We start from the raw sequence: 16,822 nt of genomic DNA on the forward strand, positions 1-16,822 counted from the left end.
CCAGGTGGCCAAGACCTATAGGGCCTCCAAAGACCAGCTCTGGCATACCATCAACTAGGCGATCACCAGGCACAGTGGAGTGAGATGCAGTGGTGAGCAGGTGGCTCACAGGTACAGGGACATAAAAGCCCAACTCAAGATGAAGGTGGCCAATAGAAATAAATACCTACGCCAAACCGGAGGAGGAGCCCCATGTCCTATTGTCCTCACATCGATGGAGGTGTGCTTTGTGGAACATTTTGGACCGGACGCCTTAGTGGGAATGGCTGAGTGGCTGGACACCATGCGATCCACAGCCGGTAAGTTCACCTCACCTGTAAATGGCAATGCTGCAACAGTTTTTAACATCATATGGCATAAGATGCTCACATTGATCAAGATGCTAAGTGCACCTCAAGTGTCAAATGCTACATGCCAACTTTTTCTCATTGGTACTTATGTCTTCTTCTTCTTTGTTTCCACAGCTCTCGCCCATGAAGCTGCCACTCCCAGCCATCAAGGCCCAGGGACAAGCCATCATGCCCCAGGGACCAGCAGCATGTTTGCAGGGCCTCTTGCTCATGGATACCCAGACATGGATGCCCAGATACAGATGAGTAAAGGTGGAGGAGGAGCAGCAGCCTATTCAGCAGCCCAGCCAAATTCTAGAACCCCTGGGATCTTACAGCCCTCTAATTGTCTCCCTCAATCTGTCAGGCTTCAGCGAGGAATCCAGTTTGCAGTTCCCCCTAGCACCACCTCACATGAGCACACTACAGTGCCAGCGGGAAGCAGCAAGCACTTAGTAGGTACAGGCTATCAGTTCTCTCATGCCATTCCTGGAGGCCCAAATACCTGAACCTGCCACGTCCATCAAATGCCCGACACTAGCACCACCAGCTGACACAGCCCCGCCAATAGCACCGGCACCAGCACCTGCACTGCACCCACAGAACCATCCATGCATGACCAGCTGGACAGCTTTGAAAGGAGACATGGGAGCTAGTGCGACTCAGGAGGGTAGTGAATACCAGCATCCAGGCACTGCATGATCAGCCTGCTGTACCCACACAGGCTCTTGCAATGGTCACTACATCCTTCAATACCATGACCTGACCCAGATTTTATAAAAGATGTCCAAGTCTGCACCATTCTCTTCCCCAGCATCCTTGGAGTCCATGCCCTGCAGCAGTCCCCAGCCTGAGAGACACCTTAGGGGTAGGCCCCCCAAAGACATGCCCCCCCCCCCCCAAAATGGCAAGGGGCCATGAAGCAGCAAGAGGTAGTGGCCTTGAAAGCGGAATAAGAAGACTTGTACCAACAAGTCTGGCCGGGGCTCTCTACAGAGTTCCTGAGCAAGCTAGATGGAAGAAAGCTGCTGGGCCCCTGCTGACTACAGAGTTCCTGTAAACAACAAGGAAGATGATCTATCAAAGCTGTGAGGAAAACAAAAAAGAGGATAGATCACAACCATTGGGCAACCCACTTTTATAATAAAGAATTTTAAGGACTTGTGATCTATCCTCTTTTTTGTTTTCCTACAGAGTTCCCGTGCCAGCTTGCTGATGGGGATGGTTAATTGTCAGCATGTATGTGTGGTCCTGCTGCTTATTTCAAATGCCCTCAGCCCATACTCCAGCCTTCTAGCTGCAGCCTACAGTCACGGTCCATCTAATCTCTCTTCTCATTATGTCTCATCTGATCTCTACTCATCCCTCTGCTGCCTCCATGCTGGTGTCTCATCTCAACTCATTCTACTGCGGTCTCCATGCTGCTGTGTCTTGTCCTTGGGCTCTTGCCTCCATGCAGCTGTGTGTCTTGTCCTGGGGCTCCTACTTCCCTACTGCTGGGTCTTGTACTGATCCTCCTACTTCTAAGCTGCACTCTCCAGTCCTTTTCCTGCTGCCTGCAACTTGAACTCTGCTGCCATGGCCCTTTACAGTGTACTCTTTCTACATGGTCTGTCTGGGGCCTTCACTTGAACTCTGCTGCCATGGCCCTTTACAGTGTACTCTTTCTACATGGACCTTCTGGAACCTTCACTTGAACTCTACTGCTGTGGACCTTAGGCTGTCCCATTATAGGGCACTCTTTATATATGGACTGTCTAGGGCCTTTTTTTGGCCATCACATAATTCTGCTGTTATCAGCTCAAACATTACAGCTGTACTGTAGCTATTGGGGTGCCGCTTCCACTTTTTATGGTCTTTGCTGTAATCATGATTGTGCCAAAAGGATAAGATGCTAAGCCTGTATATGTAATGATGCCATTTCTATAAATGTATGTACAGGGCTACACTCATTGAGGCTGCCAGTCAGCATGTTGTCCTCTGGTTCTGCAGGTGGACATAGCAGATCCTGGGGTAGATCTGGAAGAATCTCTATTGATATACCAAGGCGTACAGCCAGATTATGGAATACACAGTAGAGCAGCACTATGTCAGCTACTCTGGGTGGGATATGCATTAAAGCTCCCCTAGTTTTGTCCAAACAATGAAATCTATTTTTGAGAACTCTGAAGGTGCGTTCTATGACTCAGTGGGTAGAACATAAGGCCTCATTGTACCTCATCTCCACCAGCGTGTGGGAAATAGCAACGGGGGTGAGGAGCTAGGCTGGCACCCATATCCTGAATCTCCTGCGGCAAAGACAGCATGGCTTCATCAATCATACTACCATGACTTTGACAGATCACTAGCATCTCACAGCATCCTATACAAGAGAAGAAGCTAAGCCTTAAATTCTTTTTGCAAAATCCGAAGTCCATGCAAGCTTTTTTGGTCACACTGAATGCTTTATCTGTGGCTGATCTTTGGACTGAGAAACTGCATCTGGTGATGCAACCTCAAGTGTACCTGTCACTTATAACCAAGCTAAGGCTACCCATTTGTAGCACTCATCAAATCCTGAAGCTGACCATCACAGGTGCCACACATGTCATAGCCAAAAAACATCAACCTGGCTGCTCTGCAGTATGTCCTCCAGAGACACACATTGGTGTGACCTCACTAAGTGGATATACCAGGCCCAATATTGCACTGGCTGCAACTTCAGAAAATCAATAAACCCAAAGGTACAGCTGAAAAACAGAATAGTTCAAATTTTCAATATTCAGCTAGAAAAGAGCTCCTAAGTGAATCTATCTAGCAACCGTCATAAATAGCCTCAAAGAATGTGTGGCTTATGAATAAAGCCTGTAATACTTAAGGCTTGGTATAATCATAGGTTGCAGATAGATTTGTTTATGCACCTACCGGTGCGATAAGGCTGGAGCACAATCACTGTATGCTTAAAGTCACTAGTGAGTGCACTTATCTTAAAAATGCCACGTAGAGAGAGTTGGCTTGCACGGTCCTGAAGTTGCCTCCGACACTAAAGTGTTTCGGAGTGTTGTACTCCTTCCTCAGGGATCTCCAGGTAAGAACGAGCCATCTACATGGATTCCATGATGCCTGGTCAGTACTTGGCTTTAGAGCGGCGAATGCTTATGCGGTGCACTAGAATGAAGTGACCTGCCAGCGTGCCGTCTCAATTACTGGTCAGTAATTGAGATGGCACGCTGGCAGGTCACTACATGGATTCCATGATGCCTGGTCAGTACTTGGCTTTAGAGCGGCGAATGCTTATGCGGTGCACTAGAATGAAGTGACCTGCCAGCGTGCCGTCTCAATTACTGGTCAGTAATTGAGATGGCACGCTGGCAGGTCACTTCATTCTAGTGCACCGCATAAGCATTCGCCGCTCTAAAGCCAAGTACTGACCAGGCATCATGGAATCCATGTAGATGGCTCGTTCTTACCTGGAGATCCCTGAGGAAGGAGTACAACACTCCGAAACACTTTAGTGTCGGAGGCAACTTCAGGACCGTGCAAGCCAACTCTCTCTACGTGGCATTTTTAAGATAAGTGCACTCACTAGTGACTTTAAGCATACAGTGATTGTGCTCCAGCCTTATCGCACCGGTAGGTGCATAAACAAATCTATCTGCAACCTATGATTATACCAAGCCTTAAGTATTACAGGCTTTATTCATAAGCCACACATTCTTTGAGGCTATTTATGACGGTTGCTAGATAGATTCACTTAGGAGCTCTTTTCTAGCTGAATATTGAAAATTTGAACTGGCTGCAACTTCAGCATTTTCAGTGTGAAGCTCCAGACCAACTGGACCTGACATCTTGGCTGAGCCATCTCTCAGGGCAGAGCAGATCTGGCAGTCCCAGCAGTGTGGACACTAAAAAGTTGTGATGAACCCATGATATCTGAACATTTCCAAATGGGAGGAATGGAAACAGCAAAGTTTAAAGTGAGGCTGAAGAAAGTGTGTGTTGTGGCTGGATGACCCCCCCCACCACCACCACCACCACCACACACACACACACACACACACACACAAAAAAAACCTTAGTGGAAAGTGCATTGTTTGGACAAACAATATTAGCAGGCTGTCCAGCATGGGGACAGTAGGGCAGGCCCTGCCACAATGTCATGTAGACCTAACCGTACAAGGCACTTGTAAGCAATGCAGTACCATCCCCCACAGCCCCCCTCCCAGTGAGTGCTGCTTGGTGCAAACATCTAGGCTAAGAGGGAATAGTGAAAGAAGCATCTCTGTTACCTAACAGCCAGCCATCATCGTAGAGGCCATCCTCAAAATTTTCAAAGAGGTCCCGATTGCCTGAGTATAACGGAATCATGTATGGATCCCAGGTACTTGGCCACCACGTCAGGGATGTGCAGTCGAGCGTCACACACCACTTGCACACTGAGGTAGTGGAAGAGCTTTCTGCTGTGATAAATCTCCTCCCTGTTCCATGGTGGGATGATGGCTACCTGAGTGCAGTAAGTTAGCAATGGCATAAAAGCCTCTCTTCACATCCATCAAGTACTGCCTGTCCCGAGGGAATGCTATGTAGTGATTAACGTGTCACCTATAGCTGTTATGATGTTAGGGTCTCAATGTATTTTGAAAAATGACCCAGAACGTTATATGGATAAGTTTAGGACAGCGCTCCAGTATAAACAAACTTACTCGTATAACTTTATCTGGATAGTATTGAATATCAGCGCTATCTGGCTAAAATGAAGTCCAGCCCACTTTAAAAAATGTCCTCTTTATCATGAGTACATGCTTGGATTTTCTCCCCCAAATCAATAGGAGAAAATGTAACAAATGCATACACCGTTGTTAGTTTTATATAACAATGAGGTAGCTGTTCTCATTAGTTTTGAACTGAATAGTAAAAATAAATATAAGCATAAAGCCAAAAATGTATTTTGTATTATAATCTTCAAAAAAGAGACTATTTTTAAAAATAAGGCACAAAAGAATTTGATAGCCTCCCTTTTAAGCCTTTAGTTAACTAAAGAGAACCTCTATGTAATCAATAGGAAATATCATTATAAAAATAAACTGCAATTCTAATAAACAATAGAAAATGGGATCACAGCTCACAGCCTTTTCTAAATGTAAAAGAAAATTTTGTATCTGCAGAAAGTAGCAAAAAACATCAACCTGGCTGCTCTGCAGTATGTCCTCCAGAGACACACATTGGTGTGACCTCACTAAGTTCACTTGAATGCATGGAAATAAATGTCAATAAACAACAACAAAATTAAGGTGTTCTGGCAGAAATTTGTAGTTACTTTATATTTTGTCGTCTTAAAGACCTTAGACATGAATATTTATTAAATTAAGTTACCAACAAAATTATTTTTTAGCTAATTATATATTTTGAATCTTCACACTTTACTCTTTGTGTGCTCCTCTCGCTGGAGTTCCAAATTTTAAATATGCAGGGGATGTGGTTAGTGGGGATACTCCTAAGCATTGCTCAGCAGATCAATAAACATAGGTAACAGAATTGGTTAACAGAAGACACAGCAAGAGAAGAGCATCTTCATTAAATCAAACATCAATGTTATTAAAAATAACAGTAACAGTACTGCAAAGCATTATTAAAAATAACAGTAGCAGTATTGCAAAGCATTTCAGGCTGAGGCATGTCCTGTATGCATATGAGGCTGTCAGATATCCTAGAGCAAGAAAAAGGCCTGCACCAAACTAGCCATTACCTCTAAGACTGTAATCCAGTAAATATGTCTGAGCTCAGTAATAAGACATGCACTTTACAGATAAGCTCAGGTAATATATTAAACATTTTGTTATAAAATTATGACCTTGGTGATTAAGAAAACTTATGCTTATGTGCGCTTGTATAAAAAATGATAATTATGGGATTTATCATCTGAATAGCCACATTTTTTGTGAGAGTTTGACAAATTTCTGACATTTTAAGCTACCTACAATATAATGCACATTTTTTTAGACAGAAGTACATCTAGTTACAAAACATACTATAAGGCCCTACACCGCGTATGAAAGCCCTACCTGTGTGGAAAGGCAATAAATACAGAACTGGATGGGTCCCAACATAAGTGAATCACAAGAACAGATATCCCCTTCTTCCCACCTCCAAGAATCATCAGCTGCGACAGGGACTTGTGGGTAGTTCTACCCCTCACAACCTGCTCTCTTATGCCGTGGCTCTGTCAGGCCCGCCCATGTGCATGAGGTGTCCGAGGCCAAAGCACACTTTCCCGGATCTACACATGCATGTGAGGCAACCAAGGCTGAAGTGCGCTTTCGTGGACAGGAGAAGGAAGGTGGTCTATGCCATGTTTTCCCCCATGGATAATGATCCTTACACAGCTTCACCTATGAAAACCTTGATAAAACTTTTACTTTCTCTAGGTAATTAAGTTTGATCATCTTCTCAGCACTCACCATCATTCCCTCTTCAACTTCAAATACCTAGTGCTATCCTCACCCTCCTTGCCTTCAAGCCAGGAAAACAGGGTAGTGTTGAAATAAACATTCAAGCAGTCTGATGTGGCTGGGGAGAGGAGTGCCGAAAGGCCCCTGTGGCTGGTGAGATGGGTGCCGTAGGGCCCCTGTGCCATAAGTATCACTAGCTGGGTCAGTGAGAGAGCCTTATAAATGTGTGGATCCCTAGTGGCTGGAGGATGGAAATGCTGTGTAGTTGCCACATAGCCACTTGCAAAATGCATTTAAGAACTGTTCATGATACTTTAACAAATGTAACCTCATCATCTTTAAAAATGTAAAAAAGCAAAGGGGATAAAATCAAAGATTAATTTTAATTTTTCATCTCCCTTGAAATATGCTTTCAATAGGGTATATATCTGACACTATTTAGAGTCCTAATCCCATTAAAAAAAATTCAACATATGGACAAAACACACATGCACATTAAAAGTTAAAGAATATGATGCAAAAATGTATTAGACCAATATTAAAATCCATGAATGGTTTAACTTTTTTATTTCTATGGAGCTAACTGAGCAATAACTTTTTACTTCTAATATTATCATTGTCAATACTGCAGTAATCTTTTTTTTAATGACAGATTGGGAATCAGTTAATGCATTTGTTTAAAAAATGTTTGTCACAGCAACATTTTACTGCTACAGTAAATACTGTACAACAATTACTTGGAGGAAGATGAGAAATGCAAGCACTGAAGGGCTGAAGATATTGCAAAGGCTGTATTCACAGCCCCCCAGGATAACAGATGGCATAGGGGCTGATGAAATAATCTGTGCTCAACCTGCCGCAGCTTTTCGCGCGGGTAATTGCATGCGTTTTCCTGCTCTGACCTTACACGCTTATGAAATAACGTGTTCAGCGTGGGAAAAATGCGTGCCCAACCCCGCGCTAAAAACCCGCGGCAGGTTTTGTGGGAGTACATGCAAATGGTATGTACAGGAGGCAAGTATCCATTCATGAGCATTGCAGGGAGCCGTGCTAGCAAGGAGAATGGTTACTTTGGGTTTCTTTAAGTGGGTTTTTTTAGCACCTGGGTCAGGGCAGGAGTTATGTTAAAGTGCCTGTCAGACAGACCATTTTTCTTATTGCTGGCATTGGTGTGGGTATGTGTGTCTATGTAGCTGTGTAGTATAATCATGGATTATGTTCATTTTTTTTCTGATGCCACAGTACATTTTGCAGATCAGCCAAACAAGAGCAGAAGCTTTATAGTGTGGCAGCAGGTCAGAGAGAGAACTGGCTGAGAGGGTGCAGTTTTGAGGAGGGCCCGAGAGGAGTTCCACTTCTGGACCACTAACTGTCATGAAAGGGAAAAGACCACCTCCCCAATAACCATCAATCCTGGGTCTCCAGACACGGCAGGTTTTCTGTGCAGGTTAGAAAATAGGGCTTTCAGCGCGTGGTTTTACGTGCATAATGGCATGTGTAATTATTTCTGTGCAGATTTTCTGTGCATATCTCATTAGCATATTCCTCTGTTATTACATCTCGCACAGCCGCCTATTTTTGCTGCCTGCACTGAAAAACAAATGTGCAAAAAAACAGTGCAGATTGCAGTGCAGGTCTCATTACATCAGCCCCTTAGTCATTGTTCAACAGTGACACCTACTAGCTGGTTTAATGGGGTACTTATACCAGGTTCCAGCGGGAGCAGAAGACTGAGAGGAAGTTAACAAAAGAAATGGGGGAGGGGGGGGGGGGGAGAACGCTGTGAGAAAAAAAAAGCAAAAAAAAAAAAAAAAAAGGAAATGCTACTCCACTCTTTTCACAATCAGTTTTATATACCCACGCTCTTGGACTTCTCTAAATCAAGCCAATGGCTTAACTCTAATAAAGATGACATTAAGTTAGTCTCAATTTTATTCAACTCTTTGCTTTAAATAGGCTAAAACTGAATCAAAATAAACTTTTCCATTATTAATCAATAGCATTTAGAAATATTACTAAACATCATTTACTTTATTCCCATTTGCATTGTCTGAATATATTTTAATAACATTTATATCAGTTACCTGTTAATTAAATTTCACAATAAACTAAACTAGAAATGGTCTCTGACTTCATTTTAAGACTTGTCGAGCAGCATTTAATGCAGAAAGAAATGTTCTCCAGGATTCTTACCACTCCAATGGAAAAATAATTATTGATGATGCTATAAGGCACTGGATCTCCTTTTTCATCTTTATCATTAGGTATTACGTCAATCTTCCATCTGTCCAACTTAATCTCTGTACTATTCTCAATATCTTTAAGGATCTTCATCAAATTCTCACCTTCATACCCTGGAAAAAGATGAAAATAATGAATGTGCAAGCTCATACTGAGTTTGTTAAGATCCAATGAACATATGAAACCTGAGATAGATATGTTTATTTTGTAAAAAGACTTATACCTACAAATATATATGTGTCTAGAATCTCTCAGTTAATATCAAAAAAAGGATATTTACAATAAAATAAAACATAACATTAGCAGAATGGTGACTCCAGTATACCCAATATGGCTAATGTTTAGACAAGATATCTGCAGCACAGCACCACAGAATGAACTATTTTTGGTGCCTCCTAGGGTGCATTGGAATTTTAACAGCTGTTTTTATGTTTGTGATTTTTAAGCTCGTTTATGGTCCAGGGTCAACCTCTTCTCCTCTTAGCTAGGAGGAAATAAGGATGATCAATTATTTAATCACCCCTAAAGCAGACATCTTATTGAAACATGATCATGTCGGGTGTATTGGATCCATCATTGTGCTAATGTTATGTTTGATTTTTTGAAAATATGATTTTATTAATATTAATTTTGTAAATTTGTCACTTATTTTTAATATTAATTTATGTATATATTTTAATATCTCTTTATCTTTTGTGTACCACTTTTATTGTTTTCATTTTTATTTGTGTGGTTCACCTACTTCTCTATTTGTTTTTCATAGACTCGCTCAGTACCTCTTTTTCAATGAATCACAAACATATTTGCCTAAACATGTACAATCAGCTCAATGATACCAAGAATGAGACCAATTTTCTCTACCACTATAGATCTCATGTACTATGCATTTTCCTCCAGATCGAAAATGGTGGGGAGAATCCACAACATATCTGGCCCTAAATAGATAGCTATACAACTGGGAAAATATGAAAATTTGTAATATCTAGTGTGATTCCAAGATTGCAGAATATAATTTTGCTTCTTTAAACAGAAAACAATAAAACAAAGTTGTAACAGGTATTCCCTGTTGACTGCAGGACATATCAGCCACACCTTTAAGTAATGTCATCTAACAGTGCTGAAATTGAAAAGCTCTCTCAGAGCTATGAGCATGTGCAGGAGCTCCTGTGTGGCAGCCACCACTGCACAAATCTCCTCAGTCTTTCAACTCTACATGGGAGAAGAGTCGGACTGTGTGACTAATTTTTCCTGCAGTTTATGAAGAACTCCTGCTACAGGTAAGCATTTTGTTTTCTTTGTGGACAAGGAAAACAGTAATCAGTACACAACTGGGGACTCCCCAAGCTGAGATTGTGTTTACAGTACTGAGAAAAAGTGTGAATCTCAAGTATAATTTACAAGTTCTTACTATGATACCCATATTTAAGTATTTTCCTATGCAATAAAAAGGTTATAAATTAAATAATTTGGTGTTTCTTGAGACACAATAATGTACAAAGTAGGAACATGATTAATTCAGAATCAGTGTGTGAGAAATAGTAAATGAACCCCTAGCTTCCTTTGCAGAATTGGCTAATTAGAATCATTTGTTTAAATAACTTGGTAACAAGCAAAGTACCCTGCAGGGTATATCTTCATGAATGAGTTTGGGAATTCTGTCTTATATACTGATGAAAAAGGTTTTAATTTTGTACTTCGCAATAAAACATTTTGGGAACTCATCATAACACAATCAAAACAAACTTCAGATCACCTAAGAGTATTATAGCCAAAAGAACTTCTATCAAAATAAGGAATGATGATCCAAATGAAGAAAATAGGAAAATACATAAGCACTGGAACATTAGATGCAAAACATTGAAAAAGAAGGGAAAAAGAAAATGTGAATAGAAGCTTGCCATAGGATAAAAACTAATAAAAACATTTTCAACTATATTCAAAGCAGAAAGCATGAGAGGAAAAAAAGTTGCACTTAGGGAAAACAAGGCCATAGCTGAAAGACTAAAGGAATTCTGTGCTTTGACATTTACAATGGAGGAAGGTAAATAGTGGAGTGCCCCAGGGTAGTTCATATATTTCATATATATTTCCTCATCAGCATTATATATATATATATATACAAGCTTTATAATCACAAACATAAAAACAGCTGTTAAATCTGAACAGGAAAAGGAATGAGTGAGGTGATCAAATTTACAGATGACACCAAATTATTCCAAGTTCTAAAATTATAAGTGGATTGTGACAAATTGCAGTAGGTCCTTGAAAGGCTAAGCATCCAAATGGCAGATGACATTTTAAGTGAGGCGCACAGTGAAAAATATTTCCAAATGTAGTTACACGATGTTGGGCTCCATATTAGGAGTCACAGCCTAGGAAAGGGATCTAGGCATCATCTTGGAAAATGTTGAAGTTCTCAGTTCACTGACTTAGTCAAAAAAGTAAGCAAATAGAGAATAAAATAAAGAACATCATAATACTTCTGCACTGCTCCACAGTGCAACCACATCAAGTACTGTGTGCAATTCATGTCACTGTATCTCAAAAATCAATAAATTTGGGAAAATATGAAAATTTTTGATTTTCCCAATCAAAAATCTAGCAGAACTAGAAAAGGTACAGAGGATAGTGACAAAAGTGATAAAGAAGTAAGACTAAAATGATTAGGGCACTCCAGCTTGGAGAAGAGACAGCTGAAGGGAAATATGATAGACGTTGATAAAATCATGAATGGCGTAGAACAATTAAATGCAAATCGACTGTTTACTTTTTCAAAAAATAAAAGACTAGAGTACACTTGATGAAGTTACTATATAACACATTTACAACAATTTGCTGAACATATTCTGTTTCACTCAATGCACAAATAAAGCTCTGGAATTCATTGCCAGTGGAAGTGGTAAATGTAATTAGCATTCAAGGGTTTAAAAAAGGTTTGGACAAGTTCCTGGAGGAAAAGTCCATAAATGGTTATAACCAGGCAGACATGGAGAAAGCCATTATTTATGCCTAGTAATAAACTACATGGAATCTATCTACATGCCAGATATTGGGCCCTGAATTAGCCACTGTTGGAAACAGGATACTGGTTTTTATGGCCCATGTTCTGACCCAATATGGTGGTTTTGTTCTTATGACAGTCCTTGCTGCAGAAGTTTGATTTGATCTTCAACTATGGAGGGTTAAATGGAGGGAGGGACTTGAAATTTAAATGATTTCTTCTTAGAGAACATGCTGGAGTGAAGTGCTGAAGTCTTCCACTCACTGGAAGACTATTTAAGGCTAATCGGGAATTTTGTTTGATGTAGTAAAACATTCTGGTTTGATATGGCTTGAGAAATTTGCAAAGACTTGGCTTGTGCTTTTGCCAATACACTGCCTGGGCTGCAGAATGTGGATATTGAAAATGTTAAAGTTGGTATTTTCTCCTTGAATAGAAGTACTGTCTTTTGTAGTACTGTTGTTGGGAGAATTTAGATGTATAAGGTTCTTTTATCATGTTTGCTGATAATGTCAGGAGAGTAATACTATGATCCTTAATCAGATCTACTGTTTCTTTTATTTTATCTCCAAAAAGATTATCTCCTGTTGATGGATCATCAGCCATTTTTTCATGAATATATATTCATGGAGCCCTGAAGCTCTAAGCCAAGCTAATCTTCTGGTTTCAATGGCTGGAAGAAGTGTCATAAGCCTCATAGGTTGATCTGATGAGGTACTTACCTGCATTCTTCAGCTGTATGATTAGCTGACATGAAATATTGCTAGAAATGTTTCATATTTTTGAATCACATCCTACGGTTTCTGTAAGCAAGAATGCATACACTTCACCATGTATAAATGATGCACAACTATTCAAGAATTTTGCATGGTCGACTAGAGAATGTTTTTTGCTTTGTTATCCAATGAGGCAGGATATTTCTCTGGGGAGTTAGTAGAATGAGTTTTAGAGCTCTTGCCTTTTTTTAAAGCTGATTCTACAATGCCTGATTGGTGGGATAGTTGGACATTTTGCTAACATGGACAAGCCTGAACTTTATATTTGATATGCAGTATCTTTGAGATTGTAAATGTTGACAAACGTACCTGCCACATTCTTGCCTGAAATTATTGTTACAGTATATATATATATATATATATATATATATATATATACACACACATGTGTGTGTATTAAGCTAACAAACAGGAGGACAAGTATCTCTATATTGTATCAACAACAAAAATGTTTTCAAAAAATATTACAAAAACATTATTATGTAGTATTTGTAAATTCAAACCAATATCATTACCACAAGTAACACTCACTGTGAAATAGTTGACAACTCATGTTACTCATATTACAAGTTAAAATACAAACATAGGGGCAGATTTTAAAAGAGTTATGCACGTAACCCTTAAAAAAAACCCCTGCGCGTATAGGCTCGGCGGCGCACGCAAACTCTGGGGCACACATATGTCCTGGGGCTTGCAAAAAGGGGCAGGGCGTGGGCGGTCTGGGGTGGGGCGGGGTGAGGCCTGAGCATCCAGGCACAGCGGCCATTTGCCGCGGTGCCCGGGATTGTGGGCCGGCCGTTGGCCGGCAGGCGTAACTTCTTCAACAAAGTTAAGGGGGGGGGGGGGTTCTAGGTAGGGCTGAGGGGTGGGTTAGGTAGGGGAAGGGAGGGGAAGGTGCGGGGAGGTGGAAGGAAAGTTCCCTCTGAGGCCGCTCCGCTCCCACCAATCAGGCATTTCGGAGCAGCCTCGGAGGGAACGGAGGCAGGCGCGAGGCTCGGCGTGCACAAGTTGCACAATTGTGCACCCCCTTTCGCGCATCGACCCTGGATTTTATAACATGTGTGCGGCTGCATGTGCATGTTATAAAATCGGGTGTAGATTTGTTCGCGCCGGGTGGGGAGAACAAATCTGTGCCCACACACAGGTTTTAAAATCTGCCCCATATTCATTAAGAAAAGTGCACATCCACATCAAACCAGCCATACTCACTTGTATTTACTAATACTACATATGGGTGCACATGCTCTCTAAAATATAGAGATGAACCCCTCTTTTGATCAATTTGAAAAGTACCAAGTATTTATTATTGTATGTGTGTGTGTGTGTATATATATGTGTGTATATATATATGTGTGTGTATCTATCTATCTATCTATCTATCTATCTATATATATATATATATATATACATATACATATCTGTGTGTGATTGCTGCCACACTTACTTCAGAGGTTCAATAAACTTAACCAAAAATGTCCTCTCTAGTTTCTACCTCTTGAAATAGAAAATAATGTATTTTGCCATCTTTAGGACAAAAGCAGTACACCTTAAGAGGAGATGAACTGCTAGGAGACTGTGGAAAAAGATCCCATGGAAGACCAGTATAGTCTTCACCATACAAGTAGTACAGTGGTGAAAAATAAGAAGATTCAGAGCATTTATGTGAATCAGATATTATTATAGTTAGTTTTTCTGATGTCGTGCTCTCCCTAGATAAGGGTGAGTTAAGAGACTTAAGCTGTGATATAGTACGTTTTCTCTGGCTTGAAAAGGTAAAAGAGTAGCCTGGCTTTCTATCTTAGATGTCAATGATTCTAGAATTGGAATCATCTGCTTCAAGGAATGAGGAGATGATATATCAGTAAAGCAGTGTTTTGCAAAATCTAACTACATCTTCTAAACCATGGAGTGCTGATTAGTTGTAGGAAGAAGACTGGAAGAACTGTCTGATTAAGGAACCAAAGTCAGGATTGGAGAGCTTTGATCTTGTTTTTATTTTTCTGCCTGAAAAATGTTTCTATGCAAAGATATCTATGCAGAAGATGGTGCCATGGCTTTCCTTGTGGATAGTGCCAACACGTTTCCAGCACTGAATAGGAACTGCGCTGAGGGAGATCATCTCTATACCGGTTAAAAGACTGTTAGAGTAGCACATACATGCATAGCTGCCAGGGTGCCAGATTTCAGTATGGCATCATCCTTTCTGCACCAAGACTTTTCAGTGTTATAGTTCCAACTAAGTGAAGTCTGCACAGTTTTTAATATAGGCAACAGCCTCTGGTTCGTGAAATGCTTCACCTTAAGTGCTTAGATGGAAACCCAAGGAGAAGCTAAAAACTGTAAGGTATAATATCTGAATTAAATTGCTCTTGGTGAAATTTGTAGACAATACATGCACTTAAGAAAAACATAGGAAAGACAGACATTGGACACATCAGTCATGCTGATCTGAAAAAGATTCTCAAACAAAAAAGAAAAGAATAAATATTAAATTCAAAAGTAAGAAACACAAATGGGAAAACAATGAGCGACTTAGAATAGAGAGAACATAAACACGTCCTTTTGCACTTGCAGAAGGAAAAAAGACTGAGGAGACTCATATGGTGCTGGCTACACAGGAATACCCATGCATGCTCAGAAAGACCTTATCTGTATTTCTGAGTTCTAAGGGGCAGATTTTCAAAGGGTTACGCATGCATATTATGCACGTAACCCCGAAAACCCGCTCCTGCGTGCGCCGAGCCTATTTTGCATAGGCCCGGCGACGCGCAAGCCCCAGGATGCGCGTATGTCCTGGGGCTTGAAAAAAGGGGTGGGGAGAGGGTGGGGCGGGACATTCCGCGGGCAAGGTGGGGGCGGAACCGAAGATGTGTGCATAAATACCAATGTGAGCCGGCACTTGCCAAGGTCCCCTGCTGCGTAGCTTTACTTCTGCTATGGATGCCGTGTAAGATAAAATGTAAAGAAAATTTGGAAATCTGTGGGGTTTTAAGTATTGGTGCTAACTGGGGAGAGTGAAGGTTATCAAACCAGGGGAGGTAGGAGGATTTATCTCTTAACCAGATAAACTAGGACCAAACTGATAAACTGGGAATGAAATCGGCATAAGCCACTTTTAAAATCCCCCCAATTTATAGAGTAGAAGCAGGATTTGCGCACACATGTGCGAGCGACCAATCTATTTTACAATATGCGCGTGTAAGCATGTGGATGTTATAAAATGACCATGGACCTGGCATAGACTGACATATGCAGGTAAATGTGCACACTCATGTGGTTTGAAAGTTACCATCCCTGGGTACAACTGTATACATTATGATAGTGATAGTATTTTTAATATACAAAATATATTTTAGTCTTGTTTTACCTCCTCCCCATCTCAAGCATCTTGCCAAATCATTGCCAGTTCCAAGAGGAAGGATAGCTACTGCAGGATGCTGTGGCAAATTTGCTTTGTCTGTGAATAAGTGGGAAAAAAAAGATGTCTTCAAAACAACAAGAATAAAGAATCCGTCAATAAAATGCAAACCAACATTCAATACTCATAATAATTGTTGAAATTGTTTTGGTTGCAATGTATCTTCTGCATAATAGGGGGTTTATGCACAACATGTAAAGGTTTAATTGGTCCTACAGGAGAAAAAAGATATAGGTTAAATAAATTAAATAATCTAATAAATACTTTTAGATTCTATATCACAACAATTTAATATTTAGTTCTGAAGATGGAACCTATATACTTTCAAAAGCCTTTATACATTACCATGTTTGGATTATATTTATGATGATTCAATAAAAGGTATCCCAGCCTACAAATAATTCAGATTTCACTAAAAACAATGCAGCTCTTAGAATACCTCATTAAGGACCCAGTTTATTAAAACTGCACTAAAAATGTGCATTATTGCAGTGTGCTTACTGTGCTATCCATTGAAGGACATAACGCCTTTAGTGAAAATCGTATTAAAAGCTATTTTACAGTGGCTGGTAATACATAGACATTACCAGTGGCAGTAATCCTATCCTTGTTAGATTGGCAATGCTAAA

At 40.5% G+C, this 16,822-nt stretch overlaps 1 protein-coding gene across 1 annotated transcript in view; it reads right to left on the minus strand.

Moving 5' to 3' along the window:
* Window positions 1-8,609: 8,609 nt before the first annotated feature.
* LOC115084307 (diacylglycerol kinase beta-like) overlaps window positions 8,610-16,822 on the minus strand; it is a 450,875-nt gene continuing 442,662 nt past the window's right edge. The window contains exons 9-10 of the mRNA XM_029589000.1: window positions 16,143-16,232; window positions 8,610-9,111 (exon numbers count right to left, since the gene is read on the minus strand). Coding sequence (XP_029444860.1) covers window positions 8,849-9,111; window positions 16,143-16,232 — 353 coding nt within the window. The 3' untranslated portion in view covers window positions 8,610-8,848. The remainder of the gene's footprint in view (window positions 9,112-16,142; window positions 16,233-16,822) is intronic.

This window comes from Rhinatrema bivittatum, chromosome 2 (genome assembly GCF_901001135.1).
Source record: "Rhinatrema bivittatum chromosome 2, aRhiBiv1.1, whole genome shotgun sequence".
In the NCBI taxonomy this organism is placed as follows: domain Eukaryota; kingdom Metazoa; phylum Chordata; class Amphibia; order Gymnophiona; family Rhinatrematidae; genus Rhinatrema; species Rhinatrema bivittatum.